Raw genomic sequence first — 21,923 nt, forward strand, 5'->3', positions numbered from 1 at the left:
CTTTCAATCCAAGTTAGTACTTTGTCCTCAATATCATGTGCCCTAATTTTGCTCACTAACCTCCTATGTGGGACTTTATCAAAAGCTTTCTGAAAGTCCAGGTACACTACATCTACTGGATCTCCCTCGTCCATCTTCAGAGTTACATCCTCAAAAAATTCCAGAAGATTAGTCAAGCATGATTTCCCCTTCATAAATCCATGCTGACTCTGACCTATCCTGTTACTACTATCCAGATGTGTCGTAATTTCATCCTTTATAATAGACTCCAGCATCTTTCCCACCACTGAAGTCAGACTAACTGGTCTATGATTTCCTGCTTTCTCTCTCCCACCTTTCTTAAAAAGTGGTACAACATTAGCCACCCTCCAATCCGCAGGAACTGATCCTGAACCTATCGAACTCTGGAAAATAATCACCAACGCATCCACAATTTCTCGAGCCACCTCCTTCAGTACCCTGGGATGTAGACCATCAGGCCCCGGGGACTTATCAACCTTCAGACCTAACAGTCTCTCCAACACCAGTTCCTGGCAAATATAAATTCCCTTAAGTTCAGGTTCTTCAGCCACTGTTACCTCAGGGAGATTGCTTGTGTCTTCCCCAGTAAACACAGATCTGAAGTACCAATTCAATTCTTCTGCCATTTCTTTGTTTCCTGTAATATATTCCACGGTTTCTGTCTTCAAGGGCCCAGTTTTAGTCTTAACCATTTTTTTTTGCCTTTCACATACCTAAAAAAGCTTTTATTATCCTCCTTTATATTTTTGGCCAGTTTACCTTCGTACCTCATTTTTTTCTCTGCGTATTTCCTTCTTAGTAATCCTCTGTTGTTCTTTAAAAGCTTCCCAGTCCTCCGTTTTCCCACTTATCTTTGCTATGTTATACTTTTTCTCTTTTAACTTTATGTGTTTCTTAACTTCCCTCGTCAGCCACGGCCACCCATGCCTCCTCCTAGGATCTTTCTTCCTTTTTGGAATGAACTGATCCTGCATCTTCTGCATTATACACAGAAAGATCTGCCATTGTTCCTCCACTGTCATCCCTGCTAAGGTACTGCACCAATGAACTTTGGCCAGCTCCTCCCTCATAGCTCCATAGTTCCCCTTATTCAACAGAGCGGGATCAATCAGCAGCAAAACTTGATGAGAAAAAAAAATCAAGTGTGATGTCACAGAATAACTGATAAGTGAGTATTTTGCTCATTTATCATTCAGGACTGAATTAATTAATTAAATAAACATATGTGAAGTCATCCATTTTGGTAGGAACAACAGCAAAAAGGACTATTACTTGAATGGAAACAAATGCAGCATGCTGCTGTGCAGAAGAATCTGGATGTCCTTGTGCATGAATCACAGAAGGTTGGTCTGCAGGTGCAACAAGGAATTAAGAAGGCAAGTGCAATTTTGCCCTTCATTGCTAAAGGGATTGAGTTTAAAAGCAGGGAGTTTATGTTGCAGCTGTACAGGGTACTGGTGAGACTACACCTGGAGTACTGCATGCAGTTTTGGTCTCCTTACTTGAGAAAGGATGTACTGGCACTAGAGGGGGTGCAGAGGAGGTTCACTAGGTTGATTCTGATGTTGAGGGGGTTGGCTTATGAGGACAGACTGAGACTATATTCACTGAAATGTAGAAAAATTAAGGGGTGGGGATCTTACAGAAACATATGAAGGGAATAGATAAGGTAGAAGTAGAGAGGATGTTTCCACTGGCAGGTAAGGAGAGGACAAGAGGACATAGGCTCAGGATTAGAGGGAGCAGATTTAGGACTGAATTGAGAAGGAACTTCTTCACTTGGAAGGGTGTGAATCTACAGAATTCCCTGCCCAGTAAAACGGTTGAGATTTCCTCAGGAGATGTTTTTAAAGCTAAGATAGATAAATTTTTGAACAGTTAAGGAATTAAGGATTATGCTGAGAGGGTGGGTAAGTGGAGCTGAGGCTATGAAAACTTCAGCCGTGATTTTACTGAATGGTGGAGCCAGCTCTAAGTGCCAGACGCATACCTTGCTCCTCGTTCTTATGTTCTAAATGTCAGGTTTTATAAATATTAGTATTTATACAAGATTTATTAAAGCTTATTGGGAGGTATAGGGTTTATTGATCATACTTAAGTTTTAATTTATAAAGATTTAATTTAATTCATAAAGATGGCAAGGCAGACATTGTGTGGGAGGTGGGAGCTTTTGGAGTCTACTCCACATGATCCAAGGTAAACATATATGCAGTACGATTTGCAGATTAGCCTAGATTTGGTTCAATGACTGAGCAGACACTGCAATACGTTAGGAAGGTGGGATGTTTTCTGGATGCTTTGTTTCAGGCAGTCTCATCCCTTAGAATAGGGTCTTCTGATTTGGACATGGTCAGGGACAGGAGGGTGTAACTGTAAGTGAAGTAGGTAAGGGGCATCAAAATGTTGGAATTGCAGGAGCCTCAGCCTTTGACGTTGCCCAACAGATTTGAGGTTATTGTATAGATGAAAACAAGCACTGCAGGGTGGGTGGATGAATGAACTGACCATCGCATCATTATATAGAGGAGGAGTTGACAGGAATGTAGTGGTAGGAGGGGCCAGCACTGGGAATTAGATACAGTTTTCTGCAACTGAGAGAGAGAGGGAGAGCCCAGATGATTGTGTTGGCTGCTTGGTTTCAGTGTTTGGGATATCTCCTTTCAACTGGAAAGGAACTTGCAGCAGAGGATCATATTGTGGTTCATGGTAGACACCAACATCGACAGAACTAGAAAAAAGATCTCGCTAAGGGAATATGAGCAGATTGGGGCTAAATAGAACCTCAAGGATAATCTCTGCATTATTACTTTAACCACGCGCAATTTGCATGTGAGGAGCAGGAGGGTCGACATTTTGGGCATATCATTCCCTGATGAAGGGCTTATGCCCAAAACATCGACTATCCTGTTCTTTGGATGCTGCCTGATCTGCTGTGCTTTTTCAGCACCACATTTTGACTCTGACTCCAGCATCTGCAGTCCTCACTTTCTCCACGAGCAATTTGACAAAGGTTACCAAAAGTTAGAAATGAATGCATGGACTGGTGCGGGTTTCAATTGTCTGGGGCACGGATACCAGTACTGGGAAAGTGGGATCTGTACCGTTAGGATGGCCATCACCTGGATCTGCTCAGACCAGGCTTCTGGCAAGTTGAATTACTGGGGTGGTGGACAGGCATTAGGTTTGGAAGAATCCTACAAAACTAGATAGAGAAGACAGGAGAGCAAGTTCATAATAAGGGAAATGATGATAGAAAAGGACTGAGTGGAGAAACCTAAAAGTGTAACAGTAGACAGGGCTAGAAGTTACAAAAAAAATCTTCAGACAAAACTGATCGCAATATGACTGAATTCACAGTTTGAGGGAGATGAGCAGATCTAAGACTAGATTTTTAAACTGAGACAAGGGCATTTATGAGAGAATGAAAACAGCTGGCAAAAGTAATCCGGGAAACATAGGTTGGTAGAAATACTATAGCAGACATTTTAAGGAGATGTTTCAGAACATCCAAAAATATACCAAGTAAAGTTGTAAGGAAAGGATGTGTGTGAAATAGCATGAAGTATTGAACGTCAAAGAAATCAAACATGTTGAATACTAACCCTCTCTGTGGATGCCTTTTGTACGTTCAGTGTCTTCACACCTTTGGGTAAATGGAACTCATGGGTATCATAGTCAGTGCTAAATACAGTCTTCTGGGTCCGGGGATCAACAAACGACATTCCAATATCACTAGTGATGGAGGTTTTATCTTTGTCTACACGGAGCTTGGTTGTTCCCTGCTGAAACACCACCTAGAAAGGGCATAGGATCAAAAGTTGTGATTATAAATCCATAAACAAATTAATTCAGACCACAAAAAGGAACTGCACAGGAACCCATTTAAGTTCATTTGTCTTTGCCATATTGTAAGGCTGCGAATAAATAACGTAACTAACAGTTTGGCTGGTTATCAGAGGAGGTGAGTCTCAGGGTTGCAACCACAGCACTTGCTTTGGCATGGAGAGGCAGTATATGTAAGGCAGTCATTTCCCCACAGGGCAGGAATGAAAACTACTTTCACGCACTTCATGATGTTCTCAAAAACGATAGAAAAAGAAAGACAGGTGAATTAACTTGTACTTTCTCCTTCAAAAGAGGAGGAACGGTAGGTGGGAAAAGCCTAAAAGGGAAATTAAAGTTGTCCAACTTCTAGAATATGCTGCAATATAAAAATACTAATAAGTGTTCTGTATTATGACATATCTGATTTAAAATTATACAGCATTACACAAATTACAAATGACTTGATTTTTTAAAATTATAATTTTGAGTTTAAAGGTATTTGCATCTAACATCTTTGCAGCACAGATTTACTCATTTTAATAATGGAGGTTTTTTTTTTATATAGACTCCGATTAAAAATTTGGTGCTGTTAAATTAGGAAGGACTAATATGTTCACTCATTCTGTGGTGTATTAGTTGTAGAAATTCAAGGGACAAATGCCACATTTCCAATATTACTCTCCTCCATGGCTTTGCTTAGTGCTTCAGGGCCAAGAAACATTTGGCTCTGCCCTTGCCCTGCTCCCCCCTCAGTCTCACAGTAGGTTGGTTAGAGATCCAACCATTATCAACAGTATAAGCAACAAGTTTGACAGGTGAATCATTGATTTTCTCCTCCCCATTTCATCCTCCACCACTGACACCAACACAGATGGTCTGAGCCCGGGAGTTTTCTTCTTAAGACCAATTTAAAAAGTTCGGAGTTTCTGTTGCTTGTTCCATGTGCATTAAAGAATTGGAAGGTGAATTAACAATTGATTTGAAAAACTTAACTGAAAACTAACGGAGATTCAATGCTTATGTATGTGGGCTGAGACAATGTATGCAGACAATTGATGGGTAAATTGAATCGACAAAAGAATCTATGAATGAACATGCAAATAAGGAAAAAGACCCTTTACAGATGCTGTATAAGGAATTGGTTCTGAAAGAATTATCACTGAAATTCCATTAGCTCTACCAAATTTGATAATGCCACAGAGACTTTGGGCAGAGGCAACCGAGTTCTGCACGAGTATGCAAAGGGAATAGATGCATTCTGTACAGCTGACAGTCCTTAGTACTAATGCCTGACTAGTAATGTAAACTGTATTTACTGCTGTCATGCAACAAACCACCTTGTTAATTACTACTGAAAATTGAAAAAGCCCGAGTATAGGAGGCTTGGTGACAGTGAGCTCTCTCAACCACTCCTGGCCCAGTGTAACTTAGTGGTGGCAAATATCAGAACAGCCTAATTGCAGGTCATGACATTAAATAATCCCTATTTACATTCCTGATTGAAAATACTGCATATGAAAGGCTGGATGTTGGCATTAACTGTGCACCACATTCACTTATTCTGAAGATATACTTTTCTTCTCAAAAGAGAACATCAATTGATGGTAGAAACATCTCCATTTGACCTGTTAAAAGGTAGTTTTTTTTTCCTACAAGCTCTGAACTTGACTTTCAGATTGTCTTTGTCTCCACATTTGGGGTTACCATGCTCAGCTTGCTGTTAAGTACAGCTTTAGTATTTGTGAATCTTGTTTGCAAACATGTATGACCAAACAAGCAAACCTGAGCTTTATCTAAATCAGATAAACAAATAAAGAACTGTGGATGTTGGAGATCTGAGACAAAATCAGATATTGCTGGTGAAACTCAGCAGATACGCTCGCATCTGTGTGAAGAGAGCACATAGTGTTAATGGTCTCAAAACATTGAATCAGCAATTTTTCAATGCGAGGTATGCAGCATGATGCAAGAACCTTTGGTGTTAAGAATTCTGTCCTGACACGTGACCTTACAAAGAACTTGGACAGCAAGGACAGAATACTTCTAATTATTTTACAATGTTGCCCATCGATTGTCCAAGCCTCACACCCATAAACAAGTGATGTAAGAAATGCTGCCTAGTGGGTAGACTTCAATCTTTCTTCTGAGACAGACTTTGGCAAGAGGGACTGGCTTTTGCCAGGTGATTGCTGATTTTGTTTTCCACGTAGTGTTATTGAAGGTCATACTCAAGATAGCTACGTTATAGTGAACAGAGGGATGTGTTGTATTAATAGTGACTATGGGATCTGTGAGTACATGATAATGGGACTGATTGATACAAGATATGTGTCTACTGCAGACACTGTTAGGTAGTGTTCTAAAGCAAGGGCTAAGCAATCAACAAGTGGCCGAACATCCTCCAGTGTAGGTGCTTTGAGAATAGTTATTTGTGGTCGAGTCTCCTCAGTAACTGTTTATTGACCTTTATGTAAACCTCAACATCCCTTGCAAATTGAAGAGGTTGTTGTCTGTCCTGAATTCCATGTGGGGTTGGAGGAGTCACCTTCCTAATTAATAATTGGTCTATTTTGAAAGAGGACAGCAAAACTTCCAGTTTTCCTCCAAGTATCAGTTACTCCGGTGGAGAATGAAGGAATAAACTTTGAGAATTGCAAATTTTATCCAAAATTTGTAGAAAAACATGCAATTCATAACAGGTAAGTGCTAATAGGTACAGAAGGAGAATGGGATTGATGAATCAGCTGAAACCTAATCAGGCTTTCAGAGTTGCTGTGCTTCACCATTATTTACCACAGGCACACACATGATTATACACACACTGGGACACGGTGCAGGGTGGGGGGAATACACTGCTTGCTTGCCTGAAACCTACAGTACTTTAAAAACATATTTTCATATTCATATCATGCACTGCCGATCTACAAAATGCATACATTAAAATTAATATGCTTCTAATGTTAGTAACTCTAGAATGTTACTGACTGGTTTATTGCTGTTTTATTTTTGTTGGCATCTGTGAGCACATCAAATTTCAAGTATTAAAATGGGGTTACATTGGAAAATAGTCTGGAAGCAGTGCCATACAGAGATTTGAATGATCAGAATTTTAGATTTGAGCTATTGCTGGATTGGGAACAAATGTGGGACAGGAAAGTTAGAGGTGATGGGTAAGCGTGACCTGGTGTGATTTTGGAAAATTGTAGCAGAGTGTTGTATGAGATTTTTTTTGAAAGGAGGATGAAAGATAGAAATCAACCAGGAGAACTTTAGTTTATCAATTCAACCATCAAATCTAGAAGGACAAAAATATGAATATGACATTTAACAGAACAGATTGTTGCAGGGGTGGAGAAGGGTAATAACAGAGATGGGAGGAGGCAATCTTGGTATTAGGAAAGGTTACTTGGTAGATGGCAAGGGTTTGGGGAAAGGGGAGGGGGAAAGAGAATAAGTCAGATGTTCAATGCTGGATTAGGATTCTATTACGTAAACAATCTGGCACAGCCTCAAATCACGGCCAGAGAGGAGGATGGAATATTTGGCTTAGAAACAAAATTAGGGGTGGCGAAGAGAATAGCTTCCAAATATTTAACTGGAAGAAATTTTGTTACCAATATTAGTTGTCAGACAAGCAATGTGACAAATTAAATGCAATGGAGGTCATTAATTTTCAAGTGAAATCTTGCTTTGTTTCTGATGTTAGGGTTCAGAAAAGATTTACAAGGATGTTGCCAAGGTTGGAGGATTTGAGCTATAGGGAGAGGCTGAACAGGCTGGGATTGTTTTCTCTGGAGCGCCGGAGGCCGAGGGGTGACCTTATAGAGGTTTACAAAATTAGGAGGGGCATGGATAGGGTAAATAGGCAAAGTCTTTTCCCTGGGGTCGGGGAGTCCCGAACTCGAGGGCATAGGTTTAGGGTGTGAGAGGAAAGATATAAAAGAGACCTAAGGGGCAACTTTTTCACACAGAGGGTGGTATGTGTATGGAATGAGCTGCCAGAGGATGTGGAGGAGGCAGGTACAATTGCAACATTTAAGAGGCATTTGGATGGGTATATGAATAGGAAGGGTTTGGAGGGATATGGGCCGGGGGCTGGCAGGTGGGACTAGATTGGGTTGGGATATCTGGTCGGCATGGACAGGTTGGACCGAAGGGTCTATTTCCATGCTGTACATCTCTATGACTCTGTATCATTGAGGAGCTGCATGCAGATAAGAAATAGGAGGTCAAGGGTAGATATTTGGAGAACTGTAGATGAATACTTTTATATTTCTAGCACCACATGGAAATTCAGCTATTTTGAACGGATATTTAACAGTTTATCCACTAGGTTATATTTGTTAGTGCTATGACACAGATCAAGTAGTTATGTCAACTCTCTATATGTTCAGCTTTGAAAACCTTAACATTTTTTCTACAATCAACTCATTATGCATGCTTTACAGTGCTTGCAAAACTTAAATTAATAAAGGGGCTGGACTTACTGGTTGATTATTGCCAGTGATTAACAAGTCTTCATCTCTTCTGCCTCCTACAGTACTCTTGTGCATGGGATATACCACGCCCATGTCAGATTCCTGTTTGAACCGTAGCAATCCTTCCTCGTGAAACTCCATACTATCACAGCCATTGGGACCAATGCGAATTACTGCCCAGATAACAAGTGTAATCTGAAATAGTAACAGTCATCTTACACAATGGTAAAATTTGAAGAAGGTCCATTGTGACATGTCGCATAACCAGAAAGTCAGCTGATAAATCAGAATTAAAAGCACAACTGACTTGAGCTAATTAACCTACTCCTGCAAACTTTGTTTTAACCGGCGTTCTCGATAAACCAGCAAAAATCATCTACCTCAAACACTACAATGTCAGAGTGTTTATACGGCAAACAAAGTGTAATAATGATGTGTATACCCCTGCATTAAGTTTCTGTTACTGTGTTTTTAATGGTTTTAGGAGGTGTGTCGATTTTTTCACAGAGTTTTTCTCAGGATGTTCACGTCTTGAAGCTTTACTTGGGTTTACTGCAGTTATGTTACCTCTTGATTATGAAGAATATTTGATCAACCAGTGCACTCCTGGTCACATTGGTGCCAGTTAATTAAAGGTTTTCTATATATTAATATACTCTTCGTTCCGCTATGTCAGGCAGGGAAGAAGTGGTCGAATGAGGGAGACGTGGTTTACTAAAGAAGTTGAATCTCTTGACAAAAGGAAGAAGGCTTATGTTTAGGATGAGATGTGATGGCTCAGTTGAGGCGCTTGAGAGTTACGTTAGCCAGGAAAGACCTAAAGAGAGAGTTAAGAAGAGCCAGGAGGGGACATGAGAAGTCAGTGGCAGATAGGATCAAGGAAAACCCTAAAGCTTTCTATAGGTATATCAGGAATAAAAGAATGACTGGAGAAAGATTATGGCCAATCAAGGAAAGTAGTAGGAAGTTGCACGTGGAATCAGAGGAGTTAGGAGAAGCGCTAAATGATTTTTTTTTCGTTAGTACTCACACTGGAAAAACAATGTTGTCGAGGAGAATACTGAGTTAGACTACTAGACTAGACAGGACTGCAGTTCACAAGAAGGATGTGTTAGCAATTCTGAAAAGTGTGAAAATAGATAAGTCCCCTGGGCCGGATGGGATTTATCCTAGGATTCTTTGGGAAGCCAGGGAGGAGATTGCAGAGCCTTTGGCTTTAATCTTTATGTCATTATTGTCTACAAGAATTGTGCCAGAAGACTGGAGGATAGCAAATGTTGTCCCCTTGTTCAAGAAGGGGAGTAGAGACACCCCTGATAATTATAGGCCAGTGAGCCTTACTTCAGCTGTGGGTGGTGTTGGAATAGGTTATAATCATCTAGAGAGGAATAATTTGGTTAGGGATAGCCAACACGGTTTTGTGAAGGGTAGGTCGTGCCTCTCAAACCTTATTGAATTCTTTAAGAAGGTGACCAAACAAGTGGATGAGGGTAAAGCGGTTGATGTAGTGTATATGGATTTCAATAAGGCGTTCAATAAGGTTCCCCACAGGAGGCTACTGCATAAAATACGAGGCTTGGGATTGAGGGTGATTTAGCAGTTTGGATCAGAAATTGGCGAGCTGAAAGAAGTGGGGGGGGGGGGGGTTGATGGGAAATGTTCATCCTCGAGTTCGGTTGCTAGTAGTGTACCACAAGGATCCGTTTTAGTGCCACTGCTGTTTGACATTTTAATAAATGACCTGGATGAGGCAGTAGAAGGATGGGTTAGTAAATTTTCAGATGACACTAAGGTGAAGTTGTTGATAGTGCTGAAGGATGTTGCAGATTACAGAGGGACATAGATAAGCTGCAAATCTGGGCTGTGAGGTAGCAAATGGAGTTTAATGCGGAAAAATGTGAGGTGATTCACTTTGGAAGAAGCAACAGTAATAAAGAGTACTGGGCTAATGGTAAGATTCTTGGTGGTGTTGATAGCAGAGAGTTCTCAGTGTCCATGTAAATAGATCCCTGAAAGTTCCTACCCAGGTTGATAGGGTTGTTAAGAAGGCATATGCCGTGTTAGCTTTTATTGGTTGAGGGATTGAGTTTCAGAGCCACAAAGTCATGCTGCAGCTATACAAAGCTCGGCCGCACTTGGAGTATTACGTACCTTTCTGGTCACTGCATTATAGGAAGGATGTGGAAGCTTTGGAAAGAGTGCAGAGGAGATTTACTAGGATGTTGCCTGATATGGAGGGAAGACCTTATGAGGAAAGGCTGAGCGACATGAAGCTGTTTTCATTAGAGAGAAGAAGGTTGAGAGGTGACTTAATTGAGACATATAAGATAATCGAGGGTTAGATAGGGTGAACAGTGACAGCCTTTGTCTTCAAATGGCGATGGCTACCACAAGGGGACATAGCTTTAAACTGAGGGGAGATAGATATTGGACAGATATCAGAGGTAGTTTCTTTACTCAGAGTAGGAGGGGCGTGGAACGTCCTGCCTGCAACAGTAGTAGACTCGCCAACGTTAAGGGCATTTAAATGGTCATTGGATAAACATATGGACGAAAATGGAATAATGTAGGATAGATAGGCTTTAGATTAGTTCCACAGGTCGGCGCAATATCAAGGGCCGAAGGGCCTGTTCTGCGCTGTAGTGTTCTGTATCCTATTTGCCATAATCATGACATGTAATTAAGAGCATTTTATTTCTGCCAACACCACTACAGTCCGTACTACACGTTGGAAGACTGGAGTAGCCAAGTCGTTGAGTGTAATTAAGACAGATGGATAAAGGTCTTGATTAGTAAGGGGATCAGCCACGATCGAATGCTGAAGCAGACTGATTGGGCTGAATGGCCTAACTCTACTCCAATATTTTAAGATTTTTGTCCTTCCCTGGCACCTTGGCCATTTGAGAGTCGAAAACATGACCTGACAGGGGAGACACATTTTAGTCATCCAGACACAGTATCCTGCTCACCAAAGTTGATTTTGCAGGAATGTTGCCTATGTGTCTGACTTCGATAAATACATTAACATTAGTACAGGCACTGTTGATGGAACTGCTCAAGTATAGTCCAGTCTCACTGCTCTGAACATTAAGATGTTTCTGACTTGCACAGGAGGTCGGTGTTGTCGAACACTCATTGCTATAGTTTGTAGGAGGTTGAACTAGCACAGTTGATTGGATACTGGATCTCCTCAATGGATGTTCCAGGAAACATAACTGTCAAGGTATGAGAAGTGCTCAACATGTTCCGGAGTCTCTCTACACATGGGAAGTGGGCCATTTGGCTGACTAGTACATAGAAGAGTTTTGTTTTGGTAACATTTAAGGACAAGCCATGTTTTTGTATGCAGTACCAAAATCAATTAAAGAGTGCTTTGCAAATCCGCTACTGACTGGGCAATGACATTGCAGTCATCCATCAACTCTAAATCATGCACATCTAGGTGATAAGCTTAGTTTTGGCATACAGATGACTAAAGTTAAGAGTTTTCCATTTAGTCAAGATATAATGCTGACACCAGAGGGTGATTCAGCAAAACACAGGTAAGGATTTCCATTATTATGGACAAAAGGGAATATTTAAATCATTCAATGAAAACTATTTATCTCCCTTCACAAAAATAGTTATGCTTGTGACAATCCTGAAGTTGGAATAGTAAGAGTTCTTTTTCTTCTCCAAGCCCTAGAAGTACATGGAGTTTTGATGTGAGCAAAGCTCCACTAGCTTTGAAGACTTCTGTTGAAACACCATGAATGTCAAGTTTTTTTTTTTACATCCCCCACCCTGTCTGCATTATTGTTTGTTGCAGTTCTCTCATTGGAAGAGATTCACCTATAGATTCTACCATAGGGTAGTGGGGATAGTGCAGAAAGTATCAACTCAAGTGTGTTTCAAAATGTTCTTTCTAACATCAATGGATAACACTGTCATTCTCAAAAAGAGAAGCTTTATCCGGAGAGCGATGAAAAGCTTGTCCATTACACCATGGTCCATTGATGACACGGGTAGTGTTAAAGCGGCTTCCAATGTCATTGGATGTTGTTGGATTTCTTGGGTTTTTCTTCCTATCCAGTATCTGGAGCTGCTGGAATACTGTCTTGACTTGTGACCTTCAGCTGTTCTGCCACGCAATAAAGGATTATTGGTTTTATTTGAAGATGTCATTTATTTCATCGCTGTTTTAACTTAAGTAGACCTGGTAATGATGCTGCTCAAATCCAGTGGTCTTGGCACACTCAGCTAGCAGAGCTGACTGTTTAATCCCACTTTTAAGCACAAAGATGGTCAACATGGTATGCTACCTAATCCAAGTGGTGGTGCAACAACCTATTTTTAGACAGACATTTATAGACCCCCATTCACTTGGGGTGACCAAAGTATCCTGAAGAGAACTGTTCAGTCAGATACTGCTGCCCTGTCCCACCACAGACGTCCAATGATCATCATATATCACACATGCATGTTTGCAGATTCTTAGCTTGGAACTTCCAACTGATAATGGTAAGGTCCTAGGGAGTGTTGCTGAACAAAAACACCTTGAAGTGCAGGTTCATACCTCCTTGAAAGTGGAGTTGCAGGTGGATAGGATAGTGAAGGCGGCATTTGGCATGCTTTCCTTTATTGGTCAGAGTATTGAGTACAGGAGTTGGGAGGTCATGTTGCGGCTGTACAGGACATTGGTTAGGCCACTGTTGGAATATTGCGTGCAATTCTGGTCTCCTTCCTATCAGAAAGATGTTGTGAAACTTGAAAGAAGAGATACAAGGATGTTGCCAGGGTTGGCTGATTTAAGCTATAGGGAGAGGCTGAACAGGCTGGGGCTATTTTCCCTGGAGTGTTGGAGGCTGAGGGTTGACCTTATAGAGGTTTACAAAATTAGGAGGGGCATGGATAGGGTAAATAGGCAAAGTCGTTTCCCTGGGGTCAGGGAGTCCAGAACTAGAGGGCATAGGTTTAGGGTGAGAGGGGAAAGATATAAAAGAGACCTAAGGGGCAACTTTTTCACACAGAGGGTGGTAGGTGTATGGAATGAGCTGCCAGAGGAAGTGGTGGAGGCTGGTACAATTGCAACATTTAAGAGGCATTTGGATGGGTATATGAATAGGAAGGGTTTGGAGGGATATGGGCCAGGTGCTGGCAGGTGGGACTAGATTGGGTTTGGATATCTGGTTGGCGTGGACGGGTTGGACTGAAGAGTCTGTTTCCATGCTGTACATCTCTGTGACTCTATGACAACCTTGTCCACAACACCAAGGTTTGGTATGATTTTGTTTAACATAGGGAATTTGGAACACTACCATCGTCCACATAAATTTGATAGACTGGCGGTCACATTTCAGGGACATGTGAAATAATGACTGAGATTATCTCATTGCTACAGCCTTCTTTCAACCTTTGCAATCACTGAGATGTATAATCGTTCTCTGTTTGTTCTGCCATTGAAGATGTTATGTAGTGATTCTGGGTAATCCAAGATGGAGGTTGGGAAAAATTTCTGTCTGTAAAGCTGCTCCTTTATTGAGGTATTTTAGGTGTTGGAGGCGATTTCCTCGAATTCCAGGAGCAGCAATTACTGTTTTATATGCTGTTGCATTGTTCTGGAACTTTGGGAAAAAAAAAGGCAAAACAACAACAGTTTTAAAAGGGAGAGGAACAGACAAGGAAGCACATGGTGAGGTCAGTGCAGGAGAGAGAGATAAAGAAACTGGCACAGCAGTGAACCTGCACAGTTACTGCCTTTGCTGTTTGAATTCATGTATCGCTGGACATTGGAGTGCGTCTGGGAAAATTAACAAACAGTGAAATTCACAACTGATCTTGGAGGAACTGTTTGGGCGAGGTTCACAGCACAGAAACAGATAAGTGTATTGTTTTTAAGTGTGACCTAGAGAAAGTCTGCAGTAGTGTGGGTTCTTTTTTGATGATCTGTTTTTTGAGATATGTCTCTTGATTAAACTTAAAATATAAGCCATAACTATTAATTTAACTTGGGGCAGTGTTTTGTAGAGGAATAAGATGGTGTTATTTTCTGGGTCTGTAGATTGTGAAGGAGCAAAAATGGTCTGTAGCAGAGTCATATGCGCTTCTTGTCAGATGTGGGAGTTTAAAGAGAGTTTAAGGGTTACTGTGGATTATATCTGCAATAAATGCTGTTGGTTGCGAATGTTATCAGATCGAATGGATCAGTTGGAGAGACAGTTAGAAGCAATGAGGAATTTGCAACAGCAACAGTATGTGATGGATGGCAGTTATAGGAAGGTGGGGGAAGGGGGGGAAGGCTCAGATACAGTCATATAGATTTTTTTTTTAAGATTACTTACAGTGTGGAAACAGGCCCTTCGGCCCAACAAGTCCACACCGACCCGCCGAAGCGTAACCCACCCAGACCCATTCTCCTACATTTACCCCTTCACCTAACACCACAGGCAATTTAGCATGGCCAATTCACCTAACCCCTGCACATTTTTTTGGATTGTGGGAGGAAACCGGAGCACCCGGAGGAAACCCACACAGACACGGGGAGAATGTGCAAACTCCACACAGAGAGTCGCTTAAGGCGGGAATTGAACCCGGGTCTCTGGCGCTGTGAAGCAGCAGTGCTAACCACTGTGCTACCATGCCGCCCACTATAGATGGGTTAACTCCAGGAAAGGTAAGAGAAGTAGGCAGCTCGTGCAGGACCCTTCTGTGGCCATACACCTTTCAAACAAATATGCTGTTTTGGAAAATGTAGGGGGTGATGGATTCTCAGGGGAACATAGCACGAACAGCGAAGTTTTTGGTATTGAGACTGGCTCTAATGCAATGAGGGGTATGTCGGGTTCCAAGAGATCAATTGTGTTAGGGGACTCTCTAGTCAGAGGTAAAAATAAACGTTTCTGTGGCCAGCAGCAAAAAATCAGAATGGTGTGTTGTTTCCCTGCTGCCAGGATCAAAGATGTCTCAGAGACGATGCAGAATGTTCTCACGGGGGAGAGGGGCCAGCAAGAGGTCATTGTACACATTGGAACCAACAACATAGGAAGGGAAAAGGTTGAGATTCTGAAGGGAAAATACAGAGAGTTAGGCAGAAATTTAAAAAGGAGGTCCTCAAGGGTAGTAATATCTGGATTACACTCGGTGCTACGAGCCAGTGAGGACAGAAATAGGAGGATATAGCAGATGAATGCATGGCTGAGGAGCTGGTGTATGGGAGAAGGATTCAGATTTTTGGATCACTGGAATCTCTTTTCGGGTAGAAGTGATCTGTACAAGAAAGACAGTTTGCACCTAAATTGGAAGGGGACTAATATACTGGCAGGGAGATTTTCTAGAGCTGCTCAGGAGGATTTAAACTAGTAAGGTGGGGGAATGGGACACAGGGAGATAGTGAGGAAAGAGATCAACCTGAGACTGGTACAGTTGAGAACAGAAACAAGTCAAACAGGGCAGCCAGGGACAAGGTAGGACTAAAAATTTAAACTGCATTTATTTCAATGCAAGGGGCCTAACAGGGAAGGCAGATGAACTCAGGGCATGGTTAGGAACATGGGACTGGGATATCATAGCAATTATAGAAACATGGCTCAAGGATGGGCAGGACTGGCAGCTTAATGTTCCAGGATACAAGTGCTACAGGAAGGATAAGCGCAGCAGGTCAGGCAGCATCAAAGGAACAGGAGAATCTACGTCTCGGGCATAAGCCTTTCTTCAGGAATGAGGAGGGTGTGCCAAGCAGGCTAAGATAAAAAGGTAGGGATGAGGGACTTGGGGGAGGGGCGTTGGGAGTACCCATAGGTGGAAGGAGGTTAAGGTGAGGGTGATAGGCCGGAGAGGGGGTGGGGGCGGAGAGATCGGGAAGAAGATTGCAGGTCAAGAAGGCAGTGCTGAGTCTGAGGGTTGGAACTGAGAAAAGGTCCCAAGGGATGAATGCAGATTTCTCCAGCTTTCTCATTTCCCCTCCCCCCACCTTTTCTCAGTCCCAACCCTCAGACTCAGCACCGCCTTCTTGACCTGCAATCTTCTTCCCGACCTCTCCGCCCCCACCCCCTCTCCGGCCTATCACCCTCACCTTAACCTCCTTCCACCTATGGGTACTCCCAACGCCCCTCCCCCAAGTCCCTCATCCCTACCTTTTTATCTTAGCCTGCTTGGCACACCCTCCTCATTCCTGAAGAAAGGCTTATGCCCGAAACGTCGATTCTCCTGTTCCTTTGATGCTGCCTGACCTGCTGAGCTTTTCCAGCAACACATTTTTAAGCTCTGATCTCCAGCAACTGCGGTCCTCACTTTCTCCTCCAGGAAGGATAGAAAGGGAGGCAAGAGAGGAGGGGGAGTGACGTTTTTGTTAAGGGATAGCATTACAGCTATGCTGAGGGAGGATATTCCTGGAAATACATCCAGGGAAGTTATTTGGGTGGAACTGAGAAATAAGAAAGGGATGATAACCTTATTGGGATTGTATTATAGACTCCCTAATAGTCAGAGGGAAATTGAGAAACAAACATGTAAAGAGATCTCAGCTATCTGTAAGAATAATAGGGTGGTTATAGTTGGGGATTTTAACTTTCCAAATATAGACTGGGATTGTCATAGTGTTAAGGGTTTAGATGGAGAGGAATTTCTTAAGTGTGTACAAGACAATTTTCTGATTCAGTATGTGGATGCACCTACTAGAGAAGGAGCAAAACTTGACCTACTCTTGGGAAATAAGGCAGGGCAGGTGACTGAGGAGTCAGTGGGGGAGCACTTTGGGGCCAGCGACCATAATTCTATTCGTTTCAAAATAGTGATGGAAAAGGATAGACCAGATCTAAAAGTTGAAGTTCTAAATTGGAGAAAGGCCAATTTTGACAGTATGAGGCAAGAGCTTTTGAAAACTAATTGGGGGCAGATGTTTGCAGGTAAAGGTACGGCTGGAAAATGGGAAGCCTTCAGAAATGAGATAACAAGAATGCAGAGAAAGTGTTCCTGTTGGGGTGAAAGGAAAGACTGGTAGGTATAGGGAATGCTGGATGACAAAAGAAATTGAGGGTTTGGTTAAGAAAAAGAAAGCATATCTAAGGTATAGACAGGATAGATCGAGTGAATCCTTAGAAAAGTATACTTAAGAGTAGGAGTATACTTAAGAGGGAAATCAGGAGGGCAAAAAGGGGACATGAGATAGCTTTGGCAAACAAAGTTAAGGAGAACACAAAGGGTTTTTATAAATACATTAAGGACAAAAGGATAACTAGGGAGAGAATAGGACATCTAAAAAATCAGCAAAGCAGCCTTTGTGTGCAGAAAATGGGGGAGATACTAAATGAGTATTTTGCATCAGTATTTACTGTGGAAAAGGTTATGGAAGATATAGAAAGTAGCAAAATAGATGGTGACACCTTGCAAAATGTTCATGTTACAGAGGAGGAAGTGCTGGGTGTCTTGAAATGCAGGAAGGTGAATAAATCCCCAGGATGTGATCAGGTGTACCCTAGAACTCTGTGGGAAGCTAGAAAAGTGATTGCTGGGCCTCTTGCTGAGATATTTGTATCATCGATAGTCACAGGTGAGGTGCTAGAAGACTGGAGGTTGGCTAACATGGTGCCACTGTTTAAGAAGGGTGGTAAGGACAAGTCAGGGAACTATAGACCAGTGAGCCTGACATTGGTGGTGGGCAAGGTGTGAGGGAATCCTGAGGGACAGGATGTACATATATTTGGAAAGGCAAGGACTGATTAGGGATAGTCAACACAGCTTTGTGCGTGGGAAATCATGTCTCACAAACTTGATTGAGTTTTTTGAAGTAGTAACAAAGAGGATTGATGAGAGCAGTAGATGTGATCTATATGGACTTCAGTAAGGCATTCGACAAGATTCCCCATGGGAGACTGGTTAGCAAGGTTAGATCTCATGGAATAAAGGGAGAACTAGCCATTTGGATACAGAACTGGCTCAAAGGTAGAAGGCAGAGGATGATGGTGGAGGGTTGCTTTTCAGACTGAAGCCCTGTGACCAGTGGTGTACCACAACGATCGATGCTGGGCCTTCTACTTTTTGTCATTTAAATAAATGATTTGAATGCGAGCATAAGAGGTACAGTTCGTAAGTTTGCAGATGACACCAAAATTGGAGGTGTAGTGGACAGTGAAGAAGGTTACCTCAGATTACAACAGGATCTGGACCAGATGGGCCAATGGGCTGAGAAGTGTCAGATGGAGTTTAATTCAGAAAAATACGAGGTGCTGCATTTTGGGAAAGCACATCTTAGCAGGACTTATACACCTAATGGTAAGGTCATCGGGAGTGTTGCTGAACAAAGAGTACTTGGAGTACAGGTTCATAGCTCCTTGAAAGTGGAGCCACAGGTAGACAGGATAGTGAAGGTGGTGTTTGGTATGCTTTCTTTTATTGGTCAGAGTATGGAGTACAGGAGTTGGGAGGTCATGTTGCAGCTGTATAGGACATTGGTTAGGCCACTGTTGGAATATTGCATGCAATTCTAGTCTCCTTTCTTTCGGAAAGATGTTGTGAAACTTGAAAGGGTTCAGAAAAGATTTACAAGGATGTTGCCAGGGTTGGAGGATTTGAGCTATAGGGAGAGGCTGAACAGGCTGGGGCTGTTTTCCCTGGAGTGTCAGAGGCTGAGGGGTGACCTTATAGAGGTTTACAAAATTATGAGGGGCATGGATAGGATAAATAGACAAAGTCTTTTCCCTGGGGTGGGGGAGTCCAGAACTAGAGGGCATAGGTTTAGGGTGAGTAGGGAAAGATATAAAAGGGACCTAATGGGCAGCATTTTCATGCAGAGGGTGGTACGTGTATGGAATGAGCTGCCAGAGGATGTGGTGAAGGCTGGTACAATTGCAACATTTAAAAGGCATTTGGATGGGTACATGAATAGGAAAGGTTTGGAGGGATGTGGACCCGGTGCTGGCAGGTGGGATTAGGTTGGGTTGGGATATCTGGTCAGCATGGATGTGTTTGACCGAAGGGTCTGTTTCCATGCTGTGCATCTCTATGACTCTAAACTTGCCACCGGGGGGAGAAGTGAATTGCAAGCACTTTTGTTCAAAATACACAAACTCCACCAGGACAAGGTTTGACCGACAGAAACAGCATCCCATACATAAATGTAGCACTAACATAGAACTATTTAAAAGGGAATAATCCACAAGAGCAAACTAATAAAATAAAGCAGTATTAACAATTCTTTATCGTTAGCTGATACAGCTTTCACTAATGACCTCCAACATAAAAAGATCAAATGGAAAACACAGAAGATTAACACACATTTGTACTGGCAACACTGCTATTACACTAATAATGTATATGAACCAGTCGCATAAATATATATGAAATCAATGTTTTGGAGTTAGAATGTAATCAGAATAGATACTATGCTTGTAAAACAAAACCAATTTGTGTAGTTATGCAAGGCTTCCTTGTAACTTTAGCCATTGGGTACATTAATTCACCTGAATATGACTTTTAAGATTCTGCAACTGGATTTTTCATATGATTCTAAACGACATTAATGAACTAGACAGACTATCATGATGATTTATTGGTTTCCTGAACACCATTGTTCATATAGCTTTTAATTCCAGATTTATTTATTGATTTTTAAATTCACCAGCTACTATGGTGAGATTTAAACCTCCTGTCTCTGATTAATAGCCCAGAATGGACTACTAATCCAGCAAAATAACTGCTACTATTAAAAGTACATCAAATTCCCATAATTATTCAGTTTTGTTAGCATACTGACAAAAGATGGTACTCACAATTAAATTAATCACTGCAAGGATAAACATAAGGACAATTACACAAATGGCCAGGTTGCCTTTACGACCTCTCAATCCTGTCCTATGCAATCTCTCTTCATCAATAGGAACATATCCGGCCTTGAAGTTGCTGTTGTGCTCCTTGTTTATATTTCTACGATCAACTGCTTTCTCGTGCATGGAACGTCGGACTGGACCATTTGAACTCTGTCAAAAGAAAAGTTGGAAATTAGTAGAGCCAATAATGTGCAATTGCTCTGCAGCTATTCCCTTTTTAAATATGTCACTCAGGTCTTACTATGAACCAATTTAGATATTTACTAAATACAGTGATGAAAAAATATTTTGCAATGAAAAGATGTTTAAAGTAGAAGTTACAGAGACACACTGGTCTTTGAAAGTACACATTTCAAAGTTTTACATTTTAAGATAGCTAAATAACCATAAACTATTATTGTCATGAAGTCAAAATCTTGAAAGTCCTTCCCGAATTTTATTGTCGGTCTATTAACAGCACCCAGAGTGCTGTGGTTCAAGAAGGCAGCTCACTGCCAACTTTTCAAAGACAAGTAGGGATAAGCATTAAATGCTGACCTAGCCAGCGACACCCAGTGAATAAAAGACACTATCCTATTACTTCATGACTTTAAATACCATCACGTTAATCCCTAAACCTCCCTCCTCTAATGAAAACAAGCCCAATCAGTATTTCATCTTTGACTCTCTAACCCCTACTTGTCCTGGTAATTCTTCGTTGGATTGCTTTTGTTTCTGCTTTTACTGCATTGGGCTGAATGAAAGCCCAATTTTCTAACCTCTCTGATGTTCTGAACTGAGTCGCCATGAGATCTCTTCGTAAACTCATCATTACGTTCAACGCCAATATGTTGTAAGTGCACCACTGGACACAGTATTCCGTTAGTTGCTGATTTGTGACTAAGGTTAATGGGAAGATTGTTACTAAACACCACCCACTCCCCCCCAAAATGTGATTACTTTCGGGATCTTATAAAAATACATTTATTTACGCTAACCGATTTTCATCGTGCCACTTTTTAATCAGTGCTCCCTAACGACAAACACTAACGGGCTCCTCATTTCCCAGTTTCTTTCCGATAATGTTTATTTCCAGCGGACAGACCACGGCCCTCGCCCTCTCCCCGTCTCTGTCTAACCCCGTCTCCCACCTGCTCCGCCGCCATCTTGTCTCCACACTCTGACCCCGCCCCCTCCTGGATTCAACGATCGGATCAGCGACCGGGGGGGGAGGGGGTCCGGACTCAACCATCAGGATAAGGGTGGGAGGGGAGAGGGAAGGACTTGGAGAACGGAGAGAGATCCAGTCAGATGGGGAAGCGGGGGTCAGAGAGAAGGGGAAAAGGGGAGGGGAGGGGAGGGGAGGGGAAAAGGGGAGGGGAGGGGAGGGAAGGGAGGGGAGGGGAGGGGAGGAAGGGGAGGGGAGGGGAGGGGAAAAGGGGAGGGGAGGGGAGGGAAAAGGGGAGGGGAGGGGAAAAGGGGAGGGGAGGGGAAAAGGGGAGGGGAGGGGAAAAGGGGAGGGGAGGGGAAAAGGGGAGGGGAGGGGAAAAGGGGAGGGGAGGGGAAAAGGGGAGGGGAGGGGAAAAGGGGAGGGGAGGGGAAAAGGGGAGGGGAGGGGAGGGGAAAAGGGGAGGGGAGGGGAAAAGGGGAGGGGAGGGGAAAAGGGGAGGGGAGGGGAAAAGGGGAGGGGAGGGGAGGGGAGGGGGGAGGGGAGGGGAGGGGAGGGGAGGGGGGAGGGGAGGGGAGGGGAGGGGGGAGGGGAGGGGAGGGGAGGGGAGGGGAGGGGAAAGGGGAGGGGAAAAGGGGAGGGGAGGGGAGG

The 21,923-nt window shown here is 42.6% G+C and overlaps 1 protein-coding gene across 1 annotated transcript in view; it reads right to left on the bottom strand.

Annotated features, from left to right (window-relative positions):
• The window catches only part of sgcb (sarcoglycan, beta (dystrophin-associated glycoprotein)), a 28,073-nt gene extending 6,665 nt beyond the window's left edge, over positions 1-21,408 (bottom strand). The window contains exons 1-4 of the mRNA XM_087988044.1: positions 21,256-21,408; positions 20,069-20,275; positions 8,334-8,519; positions 3,624-3,815 (exon numbers count right to left, since the gene is read on the bottom strand). Coding sequence (XP_087844170.1) covers positions 3,624-3,815; positions 8,334-8,519; positions 20,069-20,275; positions 21,256-21,270 — 600 coding nt within the window. The 5' untranslated portion in view covers positions 21,271-21,408. The remainder of the gene's footprint in view (positions 1-3,623; positions 3,816-8,333; positions 8,520-20,068; positions 20,276-21,255) is intronic.
• Positions 21,409-21,923: the final 515 nt, after the last annotated feature.

Source organism: Chiloscyllium plagiosum, unplaced genomic scaffold (genome assembly GCF_037043375.1).
Source record: "Chiloscyllium plagiosum isolate Xiang-an unplaced genomic scaffold, Cpla_swu_hap1 HiC_scaffold_1, whole genome shotgun sequence".
NCBI lineage: Eukaryota > Metazoa > Chordata > Chondrichthyes > Orectolobiformes > Hemiscylliidae > Chiloscyllium > Chiloscyllium plagiosum.